Source organism: Heptranchias perlo, chromosome 17 (assembly GCF_035084215.1).
Source record: "Heptranchias perlo isolate sHepPer1 chromosome 17, sHepPer1.hap1, whole genome shotgun sequence".
NCBI lineage: Eukaryota > Metazoa > Chordata > Chondrichthyes > Hexanchiformes > Hexanchidae > Heptranchias > Heptranchias perlo.
Window position 1 is genome coordinate 15932805 of NC_090341.1, and position 24513 is coordinate 15957317.

The 24513-nt window shown below is 43.4% G+C and overlaps 1 protein-coding gene across 1 annotated transcript in view; it reads right to left on the minus strand.

Annotated features, from left to right (window-relative positions):
* The window catches only part of stab1 (stabilin 1), a 187077-nt gene that overhangs the window by 33987 nt on the left and 128577 nt on the right, over positions 1-24513 (minus strand). The window contains exons 40-51 of the mRNA XM_067998609.1: positions 23446-23491; positions 22983-23062; positions 22292-22417; positions 17561-17634; positions 17003-17077; positions 14182-14301; positions 9348-9395; positions 9165-9248; positions 7441-7587; positions 5208-5345; positions 2649-2708; positions 36-212 (exon numbers count right to left, since the gene is read on the minus strand). Coding sequence (XP_067854710.1) covers positions 36-212; positions 2649-2708; positions 5208-5345; positions 7441-7587; positions 9165-9248; positions 9348-9395; positions 14182-14301; positions 17003-17077; positions 17561-17634; positions 22292-22417; positions 22983-23062; positions 23446-23491 — 1175 coding nt within the window. The remainder of the gene's footprint in view (positions 1-35; positions 213-2648; positions 2709-5207; positions 5346-7440; positions 7588-9164; positions 9249-9347; positions 9396-14181; positions 14302-17002; positions 17078-17560; positions 17635-22291; positions 22418-22982; positions 23063-23445; positions 23492-24513) is intronic.

Sequence of the window (24513 nt, forward strand, 5' to 3'; positions counted from 1 at the left end):
AGGATACACAGTCCACAATCACAGTTCTTAAATACCTTTGAATCCCTGATCATGTGGAATTTTAGATACGCCACAAGGTTGTGTCTGTTCTCATTACTATAAAGCCAATCCTGTCTCTCTTTAGGAAGAGAATTAAATGCTTCATCTGTTGGCCACAACATTGTGAATGGCCTGTGCATTGGATCTTCTATTAGAGGTAGCAGGTTTGTTTCCTGTGAAAATGTAATTTTTAACAGTTACTTTTCTGTAATTAGAACTTTATTAATATATAAAAATAAACTTCCAAAATAGATTTAGTGAGGAGTATCCTACTGAGTGGGCTCTCAGTAAGATCCTTGCCACCAAGAGGGAGCCCGCCGCTGCCAGGGGAGGAAAATGTCGGAGGTGCTGTAGCGGGACCTGAAGAGGAGGTGACTATTTAAAGGAGGCAGAGGAGACCTGAAGATTAACGTTCAACTTCTTGTTTAGGCATTGGACTGGTCCGAGGCCTTCACCTGGTGAGTGGTTTGGGCTTCAGGAAATGGACAGAGTCCAGCGGGCCTTCTACCATTGCCCCAGGGACTACAGCCACCCCTCGCCTGGCGGTCTTTGAGGTCGGCGGGATCAGGATTTGGGGCAGGATAGTGAAGGAAAATTATAGACTGTTACTTCAAAGAAATAGGCAATTTATCCCACAAAGTCCGCACCAGCTTTTTCCTGCACGAGATATCTACTTGAATCTCACTATGCTGTTTGCTCTCCATACCCTTTAATATTTCTCTTTATTTCAAGCAATTATGTAATTCCCTTTTAAAACTATTCATGGACTCTGCTTCAACAACGGTTTGTGGCAGAGAATTCCACATTTTACCCACCCACTGTGTAAGGAAATATTTTCTAACTTCCCCTTTAATTCTTTTTGTGATCATCTTTAATTTGTGCCCTGCCACAACCTCTTCTTATGCACTATGGCTGCACTCCCACATTCTTCATGAGACACTTAAGTGCTATAGTGGGTAAGATTTCCTGAGCTCTTCAGTAGAAGACCAGGAAATCCCACCCCCTGTAATATATCCTTAGGATCTTGCTGTGGGGAGAGGAGAGATAGCAAAGAGCCAGCTGCAGCAGAAGTAGTGAGGTAGCAATGGAAGAAGGCACATTAAATTAACCTTCAGTGAAGGAATATCAAGTGCACAAAACCTGGAAATTTGAGAATGCACATTTTAACCTAACAGCTATAAAACCAAAAGTGATTTTCTTTTAGCATCAGCTAGTAGGGTTGCTCCTGGAGTTTTAAATGTAGTGTGATTAGATTCTAAGGTTATTCGACTCAGTGGGCATCACTGTAGTATAATTTGAGTATGAAAAAGAAACATTTGATCCTACAGCTTGCAAACCTGCAAAAAATAAAACTGACACGACTATTGGTTTTGTTACAGAACTTGGCTGTACTTGAATGCCTCTCCTAGGATACAATCAACTGGATAAAGTACCTACCCACTTACTCAATACCATTCGTGTGCTTCATTTACAGGTCAGATGTGCAATAAGTATTTAAATGAAAGGAAAATCTTTTCATCAGCGCTCCTAACCCTACGGATATTTCTCTATTTTATGCAGTTTAACTCCAAATATGAAACAACAGGAAGAAAAATGTAAAAAATTTCTTTGAAATTCCAGCCCTATTCCCTTCTCTCTCTCTCCCATCCAATCTGCCTCCATAAGTAAAACAGAAAATGCTGGAAACCCTCAGCAGGTCAGGCAGCATTTGTGGAGAAAGGTAGAGTTAACGTTTCAAGTCAATGACCCTTCGTTAGAACCCAGTTCTGATGAAGGTTCACAAGACCTGAAACGTTAACCCTTTCTTCCTCTCTCCACAGAATGCTGCCTGACCCGCTGAGTGTTTCCAGCATTTTCTGTTTTTGTTTCAGATTTCCAGCACCCGCAGTATTTTGCCTTCTGCCTCCATGATTGTTTACTTGGTCCTCTGAGTCAGAGAAATCCTCTCGGAGGTGAGGCTATTCTGGCCTCCCTGGAATGTGAAAATCAGCACAGGAAATAATACCACAGCAGAAAAATAAAAAAATTACATAAGCCTCTTAGTTGCTTAGTTGCCTTTCTCTCAATAAACGAGAATATTAGTACAGAGCAAATAGGATTATATAAATTTGTACTTTTTTTTATTCATTCGTGGGATGTGGGTGTCACTGGCAAGGCCAGCATTTATTGCCCATCCCTAATTGCCCTTGAGAAGGTGGTGGTGAGCCGCCTTCTTGAACTGCTGTAGTCCGTATGGTGAAGGTTCTCTCACAGTGCTGTTAGGAAGGGAGTTCCAGGATTTTGACCCAGCGACGATGAAGGAACGGCGATATATTTCCAATTCGGGATGACGTGTGACTTGGAGGGGAACATGCAGGTGGTGTTGTTCCCATGTGTCTGCTGCCCTTGTTTTTCTAGGTGGTAGAGGTCACGGGTTTGGGAGGTACATCACACAATTGTAATACAAATTTTATTGACATCAACTCTTATTTTATTGGCTCGGTGCTGCTCCTGTTTTGCTGTCATAACTTTGTCAGTTTTGCACGATAATTCCGGCAAAGTTATGGCAGCGAAGTAGGAGCAGCACGAGCCAATAAAATAAGTATTAGAGAAAATTTGTTATGTCCTACCTTAATCAAAGTACTAAAAATCTTGTATCCATTATAACTTGCAACTGTGGTGATATTGAGCTGCAAATAAAGAATTCAAACATAAGAAATATGCAAAAGTTTGTTCCAAAAATTTAAGACAAAATAGTGATTTTAAACCTGAAACCATCTGTATTTTGCCTTTTACATTGCTCCAGGATATATAACAGTTATTTTAAATGAATTGAAATTGCATAGAATTACATAGAATGTACAGCACAGAAACAGGCCATTCGGCCCAATAGATCCATGCCGGTGTTTATGCTCCACACGAGCCTCCTCCTACTCTTCTTCATCTAACCCCATCCACATATCATTCTATTCCTTTCTCCCTCATGTGTTTATTCAGCTGCACCTTAAATGCTTCTATGCTAGTTGCCTCAACTACTCCTTGTGGTAGCGAGTTCACATTCTAACCACTCTCTGGGTAAAGAAGTTTCTCCTGAATTCTCTTTTGGATTTATTAGTGTCTATCTTATATTTATGGCCCATGGTTCTGGTCTCCCCCGCAAGTGGAAATATCTTCTCTACATCTACCCTATCAAACTCTTTCATAATCTTAAAGACCTCTATCAGGTCATCCGTCAGTCTTCTCTTTTCTAGAGAAAAGAGCCCCAGTCTGTTCAGTCTTTCCTGATAGGTATCATCCTAGTAAATCTTTTTTGCACCTTCTCCAGTGTCGCTATATCCTTTTGATAATATGGGGAACTGTTCACGGTACTCCAAGTGTGGTCTAACCAAGGTTCTATACAAGTTTAACATAACTTCTCTGCTTTTCAATTATATCTCTCTAGAAATGAACCCAATGCTTTGTTTGTGTTTTTTATGGCCTTATTAACCTGCGTTGCTACTTTTGGTGATTTATGTATGGGTACCCCCAGATCCCCCTCCTCCTCTACCCCATTTAGACTCTTATTTTCCAAGGATTATGTGGCCTCCTTATTATTCCTTCCAAAATGTACCACCTCGCACTTACCTATATTGAAATTAATTTGCCAATTACACGCCAAATCTACAAGTTTATTAATGTCTTCCTGTATTTTGTCACAGTCCTCCTCAGTATTAACTATACACCCCAATTTGGTGTCATCTGCAAATTTTGAAATTGTATTTCCGATTCCCGAGTCCAACTCATTTGTATGAATGGTGAACAACAGTGCTAGCTTTTTTTCCCAACTAGCCTTTTCTCTCCTGAAAGCACTGATTTTTATTGGAATACAGTTTCACACATGGCGACAGATCTCCGGTACCTTGCCTAAGTGACCATTTTTCACGTGTGAACCTAGTCTGTGAATTTGGCAGGCTATACTACCCTGAGAGGGATCACAGCCAAGCCTAATCCTGTTTTTTAAAAATTTGTTCTCGGAATGTAGACCGTGGTGGCAAGGCCAGATTTACTGTCCATCTTCACTTGCCCTGAGAAGGCAGTGGTGGGCCTTTTCCTTAAATGATTGTTTTTCTTTACAACCGAGTGGCTCGCTAGGCCACGTCAGGGAGCATTAAGAGTCAACCACGTAAAATGGGACTGGATTCACGTGTAGCACAAACCAAGTAGGCTGGCAGGTTCCCTTTCCCTGAAGGATGTTGGAGAACCAGTTGAATTTTTAGGATAGTCCGGCAGCTTATGTGATCATTTTTTCTGGTCCTTGGATAGCAATCAGGAATGGGAACTTGGCAGATTTTTTTTTCTTCCCTCCATAGCCTAGGGCTCTGACACCATTGGTAACATACTTCACTGCTGACCCAGCTTAGAATAGCTAACTGAGCACAGACTGGGAATCAACTGGGAAGTTCTGGTCTGTATGGCTGTTTTTAATGGATTATTGTACCAAAGCTCTTAATGTAGGTCAACAAATAGTATTGAATATGAATTTTCTTTGTCCACGCTTTCATCTACTTATTCTTACTCTTGTCCTAATCTCCAGCTGTGTCTGATCTCCCTGGTGACATTTAACTACATTGAGTTACTATATAATTAGAAGTTGTTCTTTCAGTAAATGAACAATGAATGTTTTCAGGGATTATGCTTGTTTTTTTTCCTGGATATATATAAACACTGTTTACAGCTATTTTGACAAGGAACAAAACAGGATGTTTGATACAGTTGTTTTTCACCTAAGTGACCAGCTTTGACACGGAAGCCTTAACTGTGAGCACTGGTAGGCCTTTCATTCTGGGGCATCATAGCTGAGCCGCTCCTATCGTCTCCCAGTGTCTGCCCTTGCACACTTTCGGGACAGGAATCAGGAGTGGGACTCTTGGCCGATATTTCCTTCCCGGCCCAGGGACACTGAGGCCAAATCTAATCCCTCCTACTACCAACCCCAGCTGAGATCAGCTAACTTGGTACAGATTGACGATCAAACCTGGAACCTTCCTGATCTGTACTCATCTACTGACTGGATAAATTCACTGGGCCATCAGGATGCACATGCATTTCTTAAAACTGTAACGTTATGTTGAAAAAGAGTGAAAAGAGATAAACTTTGCAGTACTAAAATATGTATTTTAGATGTATTTTCAGATTTCCTTTCTACATACCAGAGATGAAGTGAATAATTGTTTGTTAGACATCAAGTCGAATGGAACCAAGACTTTGTTGATGTAATGGACAATCCCATTTGTTGCAATGTAGTCAGTACTGATGATTTGGGCATCTCCATTCAAGTAAATTGCATTCTATGTTAAAAAGATTAAAATAATATATTTTTTAAAATGCTATCACACTCCAGTAAACTGCAGTTAAACAAGTGAAATTCTCTCATCCTTTTATCCATCTTCCCAGAATTTGCCCTGCATCCTTGGTTGGCAGGGCAGGGTGGTCTAGCACACAGACATCTTCGTGGATACATCAGTGTCTTTCCTTGATCAACTGTCTGACTGAGTTCAACTGAAGCAAAAAATCATCCTCAGAATCATATGCAATTAGTCTCAGATCAGGCTAATAGCCTGAAGCAGAGGAGAATGCCGTTTATTCTTTGGATTAGAGACAAATGTACGATACTCCATGTTTGCAGAATGAATGGGTGTCATACATAAACTATAGATGATGTAGATATATCTAAAAGTGAGTTGAAAGGGATTTGGGGCAGTGGGGGATCTGGTATTTAACATGAATCATCACTGTGTGTAGCAATGAACACACTGAATACAATGCTGAATTATATTGCTAAAGCAATAGAGTAGGAGGCTATCATGCTTAAACTGTATAATGCACTGATCAGGCCACACCTTCAGCCTTCAGTTCTGTGTCCACTTTTGGTCACCAAGCCACAAAAAGAACACTGAGGCCACTGAGGTGTAGAGAAGAGTCACAAGGCTGATCCCTGATCAAAGGATCCCTGTAGTGAGGAAAGTATATGATCAGCACTGGTTAGCATTGAAAGGAGGCAACAAAGAAAGGACCTTACAGAGGTGTAAAAGTAGATAAGGCAAGTCCAAACTACTTCAAGGTAAGCTGGGACAGTAAAACAAGGAGGCACAGGCTATAGGTGAAAGGTCACGCAAAGAATGATCAACATTTGGAGTACTCCTGCGGGTAGTGGAGGCACAAACCTGAGATTAGTTCAAGATCCATTTGGATGGAATGTTGGGATACTACAATTTTTTAAAAATGGATTAGCTAAGTTGGTTAATGCTTCCACTAAAATAATGGAGAAAAGAATTTCGGGTGAACGCATTAAGTGTTTGTAATTCCCATGGTGTAATTTTAAGGCCTCCCTCATCTATATTTATCTGTAATCTTATCATGTTGAGAATGCAGAAAATCCACTTTGAGCGAAGTGGCTCTTGCTGCTTTCTCCGTACCATCAAACTGTCAGCCAGTGACTCTTACTCGGCCATCTCCTAATGCAGTGATGTATTCTTGGGATCTAACAAAATTTGATCATAAAGGGGTTTTACCTTAACAGTAATGAATTAAAAGATAATCCTCGATTTCTCTTATTTTTGTCTTGGCTGTGCTTTTAGCCTTAAATATCATGTGACAAGGCATAACTGCAGAGAGGATAAATATTGGGAAGGGCTGGTCTGTTCCTAATGAGCAGGAAATAATTAATGGTCAATTGCACTATGAGACTATAGATGTTGATACTGCCCCACCTCCATAGCATTCTCCATATTTCTCTCATTAGACTGAGAGTTTGATGGCATTGGGAAAGCAGTAGAAAGTGGCACTAAGAGAGAAGAAATTACACATAAAAAGGAGAACGACATAGAAGACAGAAAAACATAGGCCTTAAAATTACACCATGGGAACCTGGGGTCATGGGATTACAAACACTCAATGCGTTCACCTGAAATTCTTTTCTCCACTATTTCAGTGGAAGCATTAACCTACTTATTTCAAATATAACTGGTATAATCAAAGATTCAGAACCCTTGGAGGAGCTGTGGGTTTATGAGGTGCATTACTGTTACACAGAGATGTGCAAAGTAGGGTTCAAGGCAGGTTTGGGAAAAGCAAGTCCTCCGATTTTGGTTATTTGTCCCTGATTTGTGTGGCTCATATCCATGATTGGCTGATTCTGAGGTTGCAAAGTGTACATTAGAATATCAATGAGGCGCATAATAGCACCATTTTGTGAATGATGCAAAAGCTTTTAAAATAAGGAAATACACTTTTGTATAATTTCTGCACGCGATTTCAATTAGAAACCGGGTCTCTTGGTTTTTAGATGCTTGAGGTCGGAATGGTATTTTTAACATTTTATGCAATACAATTTATGAGTTAGAGCACATCCTGAGGGATATACTGAAGTGCAGACACACCTACCTGTTTCCAAGAGATCTGAATGGGGTTTCCAGATAAGGCAACAAGGGAAGTCTGTTTCCTTAGTTCAGTGTGTAAAAGTTTCCCACAACCTACTATGTGATATCGAAGCAAATCTCCTATCAAACCTCGTGTTTTCCATTCTTCCATCTGTTAAGAAAGTTCTCTCATTAATTCGACAAAGGCTGTTCACAATCAGCTTAGGTTTTGACAACGGATTTGGGAGCTTCGTATAAAAGATTCGGAACAAGTTTTGATCCAGGGCTACATGATATGGTAGATTTGCAAGGCCTCATGTCACCAGCAGGGCTTTGCACATTTCATAAAACTGTGGGCGTGTTGCTCACAAATTCCCAGTCATTGATTTCAATGGACGAAAAATTATGAGCAGCGTGCTTGTGATTCTCCAATATATGCAGGCCACATAGGAGGCCCCGCTGTCAGGATGGGGCAGGGGCGGCAGTTGCCTTCCACGGGAGCCCCAGGTAAAGGTTCGTTTTAGGGATTGGATCCACTCATGGACCCTGACTTTTCAATTACAGTGGTTTGCACGGCCCTAATGCCGCCCCTGACTTCGCTGATGATGAGGAAGATTCACACAGATGGAATACGTTAGGTCAAGAGCTCAGCCTGCCTGGACTGACCAATGCTGCCAGCGGCGGACGGTTACAAGAACTGGATCCGCTCGGGGCCCCTGACTGTCTCGGGGCCCCATGCAATTGCACAGGCTGCACGGCCCTGACACACCTCTGGGCTAGGGTCTCATAAAATCTACCAATTTAGCATGAATATAACAGCTGATCATGTAACGCTAAGTTGATGATGTCACCATCATGTGACACAGAGTAGTCGGCATTCATTTTAAAAACTGTAATAAACTTTCTAAGCTCTGATTTCAAGTACGGCAAATTAAACGATACTCATTCTGCGCAGTCTCCTCTGCAGCTGTTGCATGCAATGTGGTGGCAAGCAATATTTATTTGAGGGTGAAGACAATAAGATTTTTATTATAAGAAGTATAAATTTATAAAATACACTTCCCTTGATTACTATACAAAACATTGTGGAATATTTACATTCTGGATCGATCTTTCCTTAGTCAAAAATATCCCAATAAAGTTAAGTGATATAGAGTTTAAGCAGAGTACACTCCATATTTTCTGCTATGAATTTCAAAAATTCCATTAAATTTGATGGATAAATTTCAGATCATTACAGAAAACTTGTAACAGATACAGAACAAATAGAAATCAAAATAATTTTCAAATTTTCCTTTGAGGATACGACTCCTTCCTCATTTTTATATATTGGTTCCTCCTCTCTTGCTCCTGACAGTGTTGGCTGATCTGGGGGTACAGTTCCATGGGCGATAAGCCTTCTTCATGAGTAATCCCAGACAGTGAGTGCAAGCAGGCTATTCGACTATGGTGGAGGCACAGCCAAGCCCAATCCTGTCCTCACATGTAATCCGGACATGTGCCCTTCCCAGCATGAGGTCACTAGATACAAATCAGATATGGAGTCCTGGGCAATTTTATCCCCTCCCTAGCTCAGGAGTGCAGAGACCTACTACTGCTGTGCATGAAACTGGCTAGCTCAGCACAAACCAAGGCTTCATATTCCTTGCTGCAAAATTAATACAGTGGTATTTTGGAAAATTGCTAGACATACATACCCATGAATTTCTTAATAGGGATCTAAGGTCTGTGTAATTAATATACAGTTACCGTGTTATCTTGAGTAAATGCGTCCTGCCTTGGCACAAACACCGTGAATGGCCCTTTGCCATTAAGTTCCTTGATGTAGCTTGTCTGCAATGGTTCAAAAAATTGAAGGAGAGGTTGAGAAAAGTTCTAACAGATAGTTTTCATGGATTTCAGCTGGAAAGTGTTAAAATGTTCCATTGCTACCTGAAGATATCTGTAAAACAAGGCAGCTTCTGGTTCCCGGGCAAGTTCCTGTCAAACAATTAAAAAATTTGTTTTTTAATTGAAGCTTCAAATAACACAAAAACATGACAAGAGAATTTATATTTTAAAAATAACACGTTATTTTGATGACAACGATAAAGACTTGCAATATATTGACTCTGAGGAACATCTCAAAGTGTTTCACATACAATGAATTATTTTGAAGTGAACTGAGTTTAGGCAGATATGACAGCCATTTTACACACACCAATATTTTACGAACAACAGTGAGATGAATACAGGGACAAAAGGGGCGATTTTAATTTGCTCTGTCCATCATAAACGGGGTGGTAGCGGCCCGAAAATTGTATCAGATCACTTAGCATCATCTTGCGTAAGGCCCTGAGATGGGTGGCCAGGTCACTCGCTGGTTTCAGGTGGGAGGCTACCTGTAATATTCAAATCATGGGCCATAGGCCCCAATGGCTCAGGCCTCACGATGGCAACAATGGGCAGGCAGTGGGCTGCGGGCACACTCCACCCACTATTCGCCCGCCATCCACCCGAAGTTACAGTCGGCCCTAGTGTGTCTTTTTGGTGGTGTCGGCTGAATGAGGGATGTTGGCCAGGACACCGGGAGAACCCTCTGTTCTTTCTGAATAGTGCCACTGGGGACAGCGATTTTTGACTTCAGCGTATGTTGTATCGAACCGTTTGCCGCGTCCATCAGGAAGGACGCAGGTATCAGGGGGGTGACGATTCCAGGCAGCAGAAGTTCTCAGGTTAAGGGTTCTCTGTACATGGACGACGTCACCATCTTCTGCTCCGGTCAGCAGTCGATCCACACACCTATGGGCATCTGCGACCGTTCCGAGCTGGTTTCGGGGGCCAGAGTGAACCGAAGTAAGAGCAAGGCCATGTTCTTTGGCAGGTGGGAAACCCAATCCTTTGTCCTCTTCACCGTCAGGTCCGACTGCCTGAAGGTGCTGGGGATCTGGTTCGGGGGGGCCCTTGGCTTGCACGAAGAACTGGGAAGAGAGAATCGCCAAGGCCAAACAGAAGCTTGGTATATGGGTGGGGCAATCCCACTCCATAACCGGCAGGAACCTGGTGATAAGGTGTGAGGTACTCACGGTGTTGCTCTATGTGGCCAGGCTCTGGCCCATTCCCCACAACTCCACTGACACAGTCACCTGAGCTATCTTCCAATTTGTCTGGAAGTTCAAGGTAGGAGGCATCCGCAGGGTCACCATTTACAAGCCCCAGACAAAGGGGAGAAGAGCGTCCTCAATGCCGCTCTGATCCTGATGGCACCTTTGTGTGTGGCTGCCTCAGGATGTGTGTAGAGCCCCAGTAGGCAAACACCAAGGGCCCGATATTAGGAGGGCAGCGGGTTCACAGCAGGGGGTCGACTGGGCACATGGGAAAAATTACAGCATGGTGCAGCCCAGGGGGAAGGCTACTCCCAGGTTTAATGATGCCTCACTCCAGGTATTATTGGATGGGGTGAGGAGGAAGGGGAGGACAGAGATCTTCCCCCCGGCGGGTGGGAGGAAGCGGCCTGCCTCTGCCACCTAGAAGGCCTGGCTCGAGGTGGCAGAGGAGGTCACCTGCACCACCAACATATTGCGCACCTGCATACAGTGCAGGAGGTGCTTCAATGACCTAAGTAGGTCAGCCGAAGTGAGTACACTTACTCATTCCCCTACACTCCGTCTGCCACATCACCGCCCCCACCCCACATCTCCTTCTGCACTACCAACACTACTCTGTCACATCACCCCTCACACCCACTCAAAGCTCATCCTCATCTTACCTGCACTTACTCACCTCGCCAGTACTCATCCTGCCACTACCACTCAACCCAATCCTCATACAATCTCATGGCTCTATCTCATACTCACCCTCTCATGCATCACTTTCACGGTCAGCCTCACTCAACCTGCCACTACCTGTGCTGCAGCCACAGGGCATGCATCACATATGTGCAGTAGGCAGCGTAAGGCAAACGTGTCGTGAGCATGAAGGGGATGCACAAGGTGTTTGAGGGTTTGTCAAGGTGTTTACTTATATTTAATTTCTGATCAACTCACATCACATATTATATTGTCACCACTACTGCCACGTCTTTGCGAATCTTGACTGGTTTGTGCAATAATGCCCTTTCCTGAGGATCACTATGAAGACCCACAACTGATGCTACCCATTGTGTCACTGCAGAGTGGGTGTAGGTGTATTTGCAGGGCTCTTTTGTGCAAACGACTGAGAGACGTCGGCGATGTCCCCGGTGGCACCCTGGAAGGATGCAGAGGAGAAGTTGTTGAGGGCAGTGGTGACTTTGACAGCGACAGGTAAGAAGATGGTGCTCGGGCCAGCCGGGAGCAGCTCGGCATGAAGGAGGCTGCAGATGTCCACAACTACATGTTGAGTGACTCTGAGCCTCCGTGTGCACTGCTGCTCAGAGAGGTCCAGGAAGCTGAGCCTCGGTCTGTGGACTCTGTGGTGAGGGCAGTGCCCTCTGCGAAGCATCTCTCTCTGTGGTTGCCCTCCCTCCTGCTGTGCAGGTGGATGTGTCACAGCACTGTATTGTGGAGCTCCACGTGTCAGAGGTGGACGGCATGGCTGGCGAGGCTGGTGATGCTGTTCGCCCTCCGAGGAGGCCATGACTGCAGCTATGGTGGCCCCCATCCGGAAGATGTACGTTTGAGGGGGTCCGCAAGGTAGGTACATGTGTCTGGACCCCGGGGTAAATGTGCAAGTTGGTGAATTTTACTGTTAGGAGGAGGGTGATGGAGGCCAAACTTTGTCCCAAGTGACAGAGTGGCCTCCTGCAATGAGTGAGGGTCTCCCCCCCACCTGTCAAATGGACCTTTGCAGCTGCCACAGGCTGATGGCTGCAACACGTCCATTTGAACTGGGAGTGTTTCCCTCAGTACGGGAAACAATCCCAGTTGTTTGGAAAATCCCACCCCTCCTAAAATATAATGTTAATCAGGTCTGTAAACAACCTGAAGTACCTAAATAATTACTTTAAGTGGCACCCCGCTGGCTTTAATTGCAGGCGGCAGTCCCACATGCGGGGGCTGCGCGCGCATGTCAGCGCGTCACTGGGGAACCTGGAAGTGGACGGGTTGGAGCCAGGCTCTGGACCCGCCCGGGAATCCCCGATTTTTGCAGCCCCCCCCCCGCCATGAACGCACCCGCTCAGGGGTGCGAAAATCGAGCCCCATGTGTCTGAGTTACTACCTGTCCAACACACTGAAAAGGCTGGGTCTGTCCACGCTGGCCGAGCAGGAGCAGGACATCCCGTCCAGCAGGACCGTCTTCCCCCCCGCCTATCCCAGGTGGAGAAGTTCCTGAGGAGGAACCCCTTCGACCACAAGGCCATCCCACTGTGGTCGACACAAAACGTTCTGAGAGTCCTGCAAGGAAAGGAGAGGGTGGACTCAATCGGGCTTTTCCCCGACCAGATGGTCAATGCCATTTGGCAGAATGTCTCATCCCCAGAACTGACAAACAGGCACCAGGATGTACCCTGGATGATGGTGAGGAAGGCCCTCCCAGTGCGGTCCTTTCAACATGCACAGAATCTCAGCGCCACTCAAGATGCAGTGGGGAAAAGACCATTGTCCACCTCCTGATGGGCTGCCCCTTCGCGTAGAGGGTGTGGAGAGAGATACGTTGGTATTTGTCCTGGATCATCCCAAACAGTTTGGTAACACAGGACGCTGTGCTGTACGGGCTGTTCCCCGGGTTGCACACTGAGGCAGATATCAGCTGTGGCTGGAAGACCATCAACTTGGTGAAGGAGGCCCTTTGGTCCACCCAAAACCTGCTGATCTTCCAGCTGAAGGAGCTGTCCACAACCGAGTGTTGCTGACTGGCACACTCCAAGATCCAGGAGGACGTGTTACGGGACGCAATGAAGCAAGGTGCTATGGGGAAAGGCCGCCGTATAAAGCCACTCCCCTTGCATTGTACAGTATGTAATAGAAAATATGTACGGTGCTTTAAAATTGTAATAATAAGATCATAGTGTAGGCGATCTGCACTGTATTGCTTTGAACTACTTTGCTGCATTTTGTGTCCTTAATTTGAACTGTGTGTAAACTGTGTCTCCTTAAATTTTATGGAATGAAGTACATTTTGAAATATAAAAAAAAGCTCAAAACGGGGGTGAAGTCGGTGGAGCAGCAGCACCGCCCACCCAAAGCCAGTTTCGAGCCAGTTTGAATGCTGCCAGAAAGCAAGCAGGTCGGTCCCGCTGGGGGTGGGGGGACGGTGGTGGTGGGGATGTGTGGAGCTGATCCCGGAGTGGGTCTCCTACTCGTTCTGGCCCCACAAAAATTCTCCCCATAACATTTCTGGACCATTTCTTGAGCAGCCACCAGTTGTCCCTTTGTGCCAGGGTCCTGAAACAGGCAGGAATGTTGCGCACCCTATTTACAGTCGTGCCTGAAAATTGCATCAGGGCATCAATGAATGGCCAAGGCGCTCCTTCCCAGGTAAGAAGTGGGTAACCGACAGTTGAAATTCACCTCCGGGATCTTTTATGTCCACCTGAACCAGATGGGGCGTCGATTTAATGTCTCGTCTGAAGGATGCCCTCTGACTATCGGCACTGCTTCAAGACTGCACTGCAGCACTTATACAGAATATTATATAATTAAATAAAGTATAATTCTAGGGAAACTATTGTTTCATTCCCTTTACTGCATTTGTTCATTACACATATGTTACATTCGATAAATACGGCGTTTTGCAATAATACTAGTTCCATTTAAAAGGATCAAATGCCTAAAAAACTCTCATTAAAAATAACTTTAAATACTACCTGAGAAATTTTTCCTCGACAAGATTGTCCAACCATAATGTAGCCGAACCTGCAGCTGCACGATCGAGTTCCAGGTCCTGTTTCTAGGCAGTGGGCAAATGGGTCACAGCCGCCATTGTTCTTCAATAGGAGATGAAGACAGAAGACAACTTAGAACAAGTCTCAAAAACAATTTTTAGATTTAACTTCAGTGCTATGTAAGGCTCTGTTTTGGCCATATCTCTCTCATGTAATCTTGAACGTCAGGGACAAATAGATAAAATTACTTTCTTTGTGTTATGCATAGCAATATGAATATTCAAATTACTTGTTTCCTTTTTTTGTACTATTATTTATGTGTTAATATGTTTACTGCATTGTCATGGTTTCCATAAATTCAAATACAGAAAGGCCCCAATATGGAAGGGAAAAAAGGCCAAAATTGGCCATATTAACATATAATTTTAAAAAAGACAATCAAAATAAAAGGAAAATCAAACCAAGTTTATGAAGAAAAAATTCTTAAAATAAAAATGTCTAGGCCCAGTATAGTGAGAGATTTTTTTTGGAAGAGGAAGGCTTCATGACTATTCAATCTACAATAGCCTCTGCATTAGTGGGAGTTTGGGTCGGGCCCATTTTGTTAATCCATCCAATTGTGAAGGCAGGAAGCAAATTAGGTACGTTCCAGATTGAAGCTCCCTTAAATTAAGAAAATTTCATAGTATCATAGTAGGTACAGCGTAGGAGGAGGCCATTCAGCCCATCATGCCTGTGCCAGCTCTTTGAAAGAGCTATCCAATTAGTCCCATTCCCCTGCTCTTTCCCCATAGCCCTGTCATTTTCTTCCCTTGAAGTATTTATCCAATTCCCTTTTGAAAGTTGCTATTGAATCTGTTTTCACCACCCTTTCAGGCAGTGCATTCCAGATCATTACAACTCACTGCATAAAAAAACGTTTCCTCATGTCGCCTCTGGCTCTTTTGCCGATCACTTTAAATCTGTGTCCTCTGGTTACTAATGCTCTGCCACTGGAAACAATTTCTCCTTTTTTAATCTGTCAAAACCGTTCATAGTTTTGAACACCTCTATCAAATCTCCCCTTAACCTTCTCTGTTCTAATGAGAACAATCCCAGCTTCTCCACATAACTGAAGTCCCTCATCCCTGGCACCATTCTAGTAAATCTCTTCTGCACCCTCTCTAAGGCCTTCACATCCTTCCTAAGGTGCTCAGAATTGAACACAATACTCCAGCTGATGCCTAACCAGTGTTTTATAAAGGTTTAGCATAACTTCCTTGCTTTTGTACTCTATGCCTCTATTAATAAAGCCCAGGATCCCGTATGGCTTTTTTAACAGCCTTCTCAACTTGTCCTGCCACCTTCAAAGATTTGTGTATGTGCACCCTCAGGTCTCTCTGTTCCTGCACCCCCTTTAAAAATGTACCATTTAGTTTATATTGCCTCTCCGCATTCTTCCTACCAAATTGTATCACTTCACACTTCTCTACATTAAACTTCATCTGCGATGTGTCTGCCCATTTCACCAGTCTGTCTATGTCCTCCTGAAGTCTGTTACTATCCTCCACGTTGTTTACTACATTTCCGAGTTTTGTGCCACCTGCAAACTTTGAAATTATACCCTCTATACCCAAGTCCAGGTCATTAATATATACCAAAAAGAGCAGTGGTCCTAGTACTGACCCCTGGGGAACACCACTGTATATTTCCCTCCAGTCTGAAAAGCAACCATTCACCACTACTCTCTGCTTTCTGTCCCCTAACCAATTTTGTATCCACGCTGCCATTGTCCCTTTAATCCCATGGGCTTTAATTTTGCTAACAGGTCTATTATGTGGTACTTTATCAAATACCTTTAGAAAGCCCACATCAACCGCACTATCCTCATCAACCCTCTCCATTACTTCATCAAAGAACTCAATCAAGTTAGTCACACATGATTTGGTCTGGAATGCACTTAATTTGTTTTTTTTAATGCTTCTCAATCAGATGGATTAATATGATTTCATTTAGATGTCACATATCTTAAACCTAAAACCAACAAAATACAATAAATGGTTAATCCTGCCAACTGAGAGGAGTGAAAAAAATTAAGCACATTCCATGTTTCATCCCCCAATTCCTGTAAACTCAAAAAATCTAAGGGCCTACACAATAAACACATTTCAGCCTGTCAGCAGTAGTGATCACGGTCAAGATATGAGACATCCACGAGAGTGTTAGGAGAAGCTGAAAAGAAATAGGAGTATCATTTTAAATTTAGGAATGTCGCTCCAAAATAGGGACAGGATTGAAATTGATGCACAAAATCAGGACAATTGAGAGATATGTTATCAATATATACAGATATCCTGCAGTTGCATCTTTATAGTTATTAGATTATTTCTTTTATTGGTCAGTTATACTACAGTTTGTGTCACTAAGTGGCAGTTTTGACTTTGCATGCAAGAAAACTTTATGGTATAATTCTAGTGGGAAGTAGCCAGAATTGAATTAGGCTGGAGGTATATCTGTTGTTAAAAAAAAACTATAGCCTCGAAATTGGGTCACGTAGCACCCTTTTTTCAGGCGTTACGCGGCCTACTAAGGCCCCAAAATGGCGGGAAGGAAGCACATGCACACTTCCAGCCGGAATTGCGCTGTGCGCCATATTGGGTAAGGACAAATAAGAGGCGTCCTTTGCCCACGTCTGACGTAGGCATTAGACCCTTTGCATATGCAAATAAGGGGCCTAATGCCTGCTTGAGGTCCCCACTCCAAGAGTGATTTGCTGCAAAGATGGGCACTCCTGAATTGCTAGGCCTATACGTTTATTCCTAACCTTTTTGCAAGGGTTGACAGGTGCACAGGATTTTCTACCATCTCCATAGTATCCAGAAAGACAGTTACAGGCGACCTAGAATGAGGAACACATCAAAGAAAGCGTAAATAGTATCATTAGAAATATCTCTGTGGGTGGGGTGTGGTATCTTTTGTAGTTCACTCACAAGCAGAAAATCACAAGCTGGAGTCTCAGGGTTACATTTTTCCTGAGCCCATTTGGCTGGATCTGGAAATTTATGATATTGTTTTGTTTGTGAAGACTGATGTGAAGAATTCATTTAACACAGCTGTCACATCCTCCATAATGTGCACGTCCAGCTTAACCCTTAAAAGATCCAGCTGCTCTGTGAGTTCAGTTAACTTCATGCATTGCTAAAATGCTTATTTTGATTCTGGTCTTTCTGCTATCAACAATCCAGTTTCCTACTCACCTCATCACTTTTAAAATGCTGGGTAAGAAGTACAATACGGCTAGAAAACGATGACATTTAACTGTCAATAGAAAAACCAAATGAGTCTCAGCAACCAGAAATTCTTGTACGAACTCCTGTCTCACCAGATTTGGTCCTGTTTTAGTGCATTCTGCATTTTCATGACAGCCTCCATTTTGTTCTGCACAGCCATCGATTTCTGATTCGGAATAAAACACAATAAAAGTGAATTATTAAATTAGCGATATCTTCCTAAGGTCACCTCCTTTTTCCATTGAATTAACTTAAGTTGGACAAAGAACTAACCAAGTTCACTATTCTATTTTACCTTTTCACTTCATCTTTCCCTCTTTGTGCTCTCTTGGACTATACATCCCACTGCCCAGCTCTATCAATCTGTGGCACAGTCCACAAGTCAATTATACAACGGGGCTCTCATCTGCACAACATTTCCAGTTAAAACAGGAGGACAAAGCAAAACCTTTGGTACCACTATCCAGACTAGCACTTTCAAACATTTAAATCAACTAGTAGGTCCCCTGTGGCACTGTTTATGGATAAATCAGGACCTGAAGTGTGGATTTTGATATTTAATGTAGCTTTTGATGTTTACTGTGGTCTTGCTGCAGCCCATCACTGTAACACAAGAAATTTACTGACACAATGGCCCAGAATTTGCTAGGAAAGTAACAGTGAGTTTAATGCGCGCACCGTTATTAGTCTGTAAATAACCCAGCAATTTAAACTTTAAAAGAGACAGAAAGGAAAAGTTAGAAAAAATTTAAAATTTAAAATCTTAAATTTTAACATTTTTTCTAACTTTTCCTTTCTGTCTCTTTTCTCTCTCTCTCGTAATCCGATCTTACTATCCCTCCCTTTATTTCCCTTTCTGTACCTAATTTGACTCTAATTCATCCTATTTCCTTCTCCATCGTTCCTCTGTTTCTTTCCCTATCCTTAAATCTCGTTGATTAAGGAGATAGACAATTGGTCCAGTCGTTCACCAAGCCCCATTGCCCCATTTATCAGCTCGCACATCCAACCACTTGCAATGCAAAAAATTTGAGCTGAAGGGTGAGGAAAAAGATGGCCCACTCCAGCAAATTCTTGCCCAATATAACATATCACTGACTTGAGGTAAAAATATTAGAAACATTACTGATAATGAAAGATATAGGCCTCATAGATATTATATTTGTAGCACTACTTTCCAACCATTTTACAAACTTTCTTGAAGCACAAGTACATTTTTTGTTCTTCCCTCCCCAAAACCTCTCATTTCTAGTTATATACGCTGTAAAATATTTATATTATGGCTCTACCTCCCAAGGTGGATTTGCAGGACCCGCTTAAGATGCAAGTACTTCATTAATTTGTTTACATTTCCCTCCTCAAAGCTTTTCTTTTTTCCCACGAGTTATTCACATGATTATAAAGGTGTCCTCAGAACCATAGATGTTTACAGCACAGAAGGAGGCCATTCACCCCACTATGTCCATGCCGGCTCTTTGCCAGAGAAAACTGAAACGAATCTCACTAACCTGCTCTTTCCCCATAGTCCTGTATCTTCCTCTGTTTAAAATCTCTCCTCTCCCTTACTTCCCACACTGAAATTGTTGTTCTTCCTGACGCTGCCAATTGTATAGCACTGCCAAGGGAAGTTTTTCCCACAATCAAGTCTCTAGTGACTTGATTGACCATGTGGTGATTCACCATGGTTGGGGCCTGGCTAACTGACAGCAGAGAGCTGGCATACAGTTGGCGCTGGTATGCCCAGTGAGGCCAGGAGGGTAATTTTAACCCCAAGAACGAGTGGGTTAGAGTCGAGTGGGAGGATTTTGGAATCACGTCCACAACCCAGCTCCAACGCGCCCACTTCTGGGTTTAATGAGGGAGCGTTTGGATAGGCGTGCGCAGTGCAATAACGGATGTCGCGTTCCCAATTAGTGTCGGCGGGCATGTCATCAGTGGGGCAATTAACCTCGTTGAAACAGTTACGGTAGGTTTTTTATTATTTAATGTCACTCACCTTTAAATTAAACGCCTCCAGAACGGCTTTCCCGGGGCTCATGAATCTCGCCAGGTGGAAGAAGGCGAGAAGGGCCGGAACATCAGGTAAGTGTCTTCATTGCACTGCTTGTGGGCCAAGGGGAGCAGGAGTGTTTCATCCAGGCCCAACAAGCTTACCTGCCATGATCGGCCGACCCACCCACCCCAATGTCCGACCCCCCCTGCCCCGCCCTGACCCCTGACTCTTCTCCTGACTGCCGATCTCCGACTCTTCTGATAACTCCCGACCTCTGACTCTTCTGATGACTCCCGACCTCCGACTCTTCTGATGACTCCCGACCTCCGACTCCTTCTGATGACCCAATCCCCTCATGCCTACGATCTTCTCCACGCCCCCCCCCCCAGATGCCCTCCCTGCATCTGACCCCCCCCGAATCTCCACCTCTGGCATCAGAACCCCCCCTCCCCAATGTCCTCCACGGCCCATAATCTCTCCCTCCCTCCTCTCTGATCCCTGGCCTTCCTGCCCGACAGCCAGCCGGCCCATCTATCTGGCTGGCTGACGTGCGGGAAACCCGGATGCAAAGATAATTGCCTTCAATTGAGTTGCGATCACAGGCTCTGATGCACTGACTTCACTTCTAGGTTTCCCACACGAAAATCTACCCATCTGCCCTCTTCCCAGCTCCAGGTCAAAATCATGTCCCAGATATCCCAGCTAACCAACTGTGGCCCCATCTGGGAGTCCAGGACCGGATCACAGAAAATAGAAAAGCAATTTTTTTTAAGGCAGTTCCCTACGTACAAGGTCGGGGCGGGGGGGAAAGGCATGAGGCACTTCAATTTTTTTTCTGGGGGGAGGGTTACCTGATACCCATCCACTTGAGGAAGTGGGGAGGTGCCCCAGAGGCACCCCAGCCTGCCAAAGCCATGCAAACTATGTGATCTTCCCCTGACCCTGCCAACGTTTGGCGGGGTCATTGGTAGAGGTCAGGGTTGGCACATCTTAGCACTTACTCTGAGGTGCACTATTCCACGGACTTTGGGACCATGATATTTGTATCCCCAATTCCAAGATAATTTAGATAAAAATAGAAAATAAAGTGAGCGTTAAGCATTGATGGATTACTACATAGACAACGGTCAGTTCCTTCATTTTTTTAAATGATTAATTAGATTTCTCTGCTTATCAAGGTGAAGGATGGCAGTGCTGGGGCATGGAATATGTTCTCAGTTTTAACAATCTTGTCACTCTTAACAACCAAACCAGGTCTAGTGTAAGCCAAAGGTAACACATAGATCCCATTATTGTGCCTTAAAATGTGCTTTAACTTCGACCTCAAGACTGCACCTCTTACTCATAAATCAGTATTTTTCCATTTCCAACACCAGTTATTCTTATACCCTCTCCAGGCAAAGCTGCACATTTGCTCTAAATTGTGCAGTTTCGTACTGCACATACATGGAACCGAGCTGACATTACCCGAATTTATTTCTCATGGAGAAGAGAAAGGAAACTTTCAACTCCTCTGTCCCAGAAGTAAAAAAATCACGTTTAACGCACTGTGCCACACAGTTCCTAGAGAATAGCTTTCCAAAATGCAATCACTTTTTCTAACGTACTGTAATCAACTTCACACTTAAAAAATGCCCCTAAGCATTAGTGCTAAGTATCAGAATACTGTATACTCTCAGAATGGGGAAACTCCCAATTCAGCTTATGGCTCAAACTTAAAATCTGAACATGAGCAGATAAGCCTTCACTAGAATGCCAGGGAATCAGAAACAGGTTTGCAGCAGGAACAAGTGAATCAGCAAGAGCTTCACTAGACAGGAAGCTAGGATCACGAATAAGGCCTGTAACACTACGGTTGGGAGCACAGCCCTTACTGAACTTGGCCTCGGAATTAGAGTCCCGCCTCAGCCTAGCAGGAAAACAACCAGGCAATACAACCACCCAGACAGCTGGTAATTAAACACATAAAGCTCCAAACATAAGGTCACCAGGACTCAGAATGCTTACCACCCAGGGAGCTGACGCATACAGCCTCTAATCACTGGATATATCCATCCTGTGCCCCCCTCCCGCCCCACCATCAGACAAGCATGTTGGAAACGATTTAGAACATTTTAAGCAGGACTTCCGTCTTCCGCTAGCATCTGGCTGGCATACCAGGAGCACAGCCGACCTAGTTTTAGCAGCAAGTGAGAGACATACATAACCGAACCTGTATACTATAATCCACAAAACCATAGCATTGCAATCAATTGCTACTGGATACCGACTCAATGTGCAAGCACAGCAGAATGCCCTTAATACTACTACCACTCCTCAGAATTGGTCGTGAAGGCTACCTGCTGGAATTTTGTTAGGCTCACTTGCTAACCTACTGTACAATATGCCTTATATTCTCTCTATGTTTATAATGTATGACAAACCGCCCATTATAGAAACCACCCAATTTTCGAGGGTGGCCTATCCACAACACCAGTGTTATGCCCAGGCAGCAGATTTAAATCTACCCCAATGTGTTGTAAACAAAGAACATTACTGACGATTTTATTTATACAAAGAAAATATATTTTATGGCTGCAGCCCATCGATACCAACCTGACTATTGAGAAAGACTTAATACCTCATACTGTACAGGGATGGAGAATGTAATTATCTGGCAGAATGCACAAGATTGTGTGCATGATCCTCCATTTTATTTTTTATCCCAAGCATTCAGACTCAAAATCAGATTTAAATTAAACAGAAGAAGCAGAGTTTGGACAAATGTGACCCGGGCCCTGAATTCAGCATACTTCCCCTGCTCGGCACAGTGTCTGATTTTGGTGCTCACCTAAACAGATGAGCCCATCCCCGATGTAACCATCATGACAGGTACATGTTCTCTCTCCTGCAGAAACGTTGGTGCAGTTGGAGTACACTGAACAGCCACCATTATTAATCTCACATGGATTGATTTCTGTAAACAAAAAAACAGTTGTTAAAGTGAATTATGACTTCTTCCTCTGAACCATCTAATTTTCAGATGTTGAAAATAAAAATATTTTTTCAGCTTTAGTTATCTATCAATTTAAAATAAGAATCTAGTGGATAACACCCAACTAATGTAATCAAGTGCAGAATTTTTCTTTGTTGCCCTTTAAAGGCCCCATCTGCCCTCTCAGGTCGATATAAAAGATCCCATGGCACTATTTCGAAGAAGAGCAGGGGAGTTCTCCCCGGAGTCCTGGCCAATATCTATCCCTCAACCAGCATCCCTAAAACAGATTATCTGGATCATTATTGCATTGCTGTTTATGGGAGCTTACTGTGCGCAAATTGGGCTGCTTTACAACATTACAACAGTGACTACACTTCAAAAGTACTTCATTGGCTGCAAAGCACTTTGGGACGTTCTGAGGTCATGTGAGGTGCTATATAAATGCAAATCTTTCTTTTGAAGTGATTTCTCTGTTCAGATTTATACAGAAGTTACTGCATCTTTTCCCTCAACACATCAGAACAGATATATTATTTAGTATTACCTGAGCAGTAAGTTCCATTTCCAGAGTAGCCAGCAGAACAGAGGCAGGAGGGCAGAGAGCCAGATGACCCTAGAATGCAACTAAAACACACAGACGCTCAAGCTTGCTCTTTTATTGTCAGTTTTCACATGTTACTTTTTTTTATTGCTTTTCACCACTGGATGGCAGTGCTTTTATAGATGTATTTTGGAACGCTGCATTGTGTTTCCATGGTTCTGTACCAGAACACTCACTGTGTGTGGTAGATGTAACCCATAATATGCCCAGATGTTTCTTTCATCAACATAATGTGATGCAAACATTTTAAGAATGTTACCTCACTGCTACCTCTGTAATCAATTAACATCCGCACTAGTTATAAGCTTGGGCCCCGATTTTAACTTGACTCTCAAATAATAACACTGGCATTGGAATTCTTTGCATTATCCCAACAAGAGCTGAAATCAGGGTTTGATTTACTTACTTGGCGTTGGGGTGGCAAGTGTCATTGCAGCGATCATTTACAATTTCTGAAAAAGAGAAATACTGGAACATTATGTCATAATTCATTTTGCTTATGAAATGTGAAGGGAAATGTATAAATCTGGATATTAACCGAATTCTTTCTTAAAAGTTTCACAAGTTTCTAAAATAGGGATGTAATTTGGAATTTCACATTTGGCTTCATCCAAAGTTTCCATAAAGAGAATGGAAAAAGTATTAGTGCTTCTATTTTACAAACTCCAAGCATTAGATAACGATAGAACTGATAAATGTTGGGCTCTTTATCATTTTAATTGAGGCAAAAGTTCCAACAATTTGGAATGAGAATTCTTTCATATTAAAAAAATCTGAAAATGTTTCAAACATGATGAAAATAACAGCGCAATAAATAGAACACAGAACAGAACACTATGGAAATGAGTCAGTCATTGAGTAACAATCTGTGCAATGATGAAACATTAATCCCTATGGTAATAAAACAGAAGTTCTCAACAGAAGATCCCAGAAATCTGAAAAAAATCCAATCCAAAAAAGCTACATGGTTACAGCTGGGCTAAGCAAGAAGATAACAAATTGACAAGGGTATTAAGGGATATGGAGCTAAGGTGGGGGGATGGAGTTAGGATACTGATCAGCCATGATCTCATTGAATGGCAGAACAGGCTCAAGGGGCTGAATGGCCTATTCCTGTTCCTATGTTCCTGTGACATACCAAGGTATGAGGTAGGTGCCCAGCACCAAGTGGATAAGGGCCCAAATGGAAATTCTCAATCTGCCAGTGATAGTAATGGTGGGCATCTTAAATCTCGCATTGTCAGGCATCAAAAAAATGTTTGTTAAACACTGTAAGCTGCAATGAGGATTTCACGGGGGTTAAATTGGATTAGGCCACAAACCGAGCGCGGGTACCGCGATCCGTGACTAATCCGCGCCCAGTGCTTCCTGCGCAGGCAGAACGTGAACCTCGTGCTGCCTGCTAATTAGAATGATCCCTCCTTGCAGCCAGCGCTACCTGCACTGCTGAGAGGCTGCACGGAGAATCTGGAGG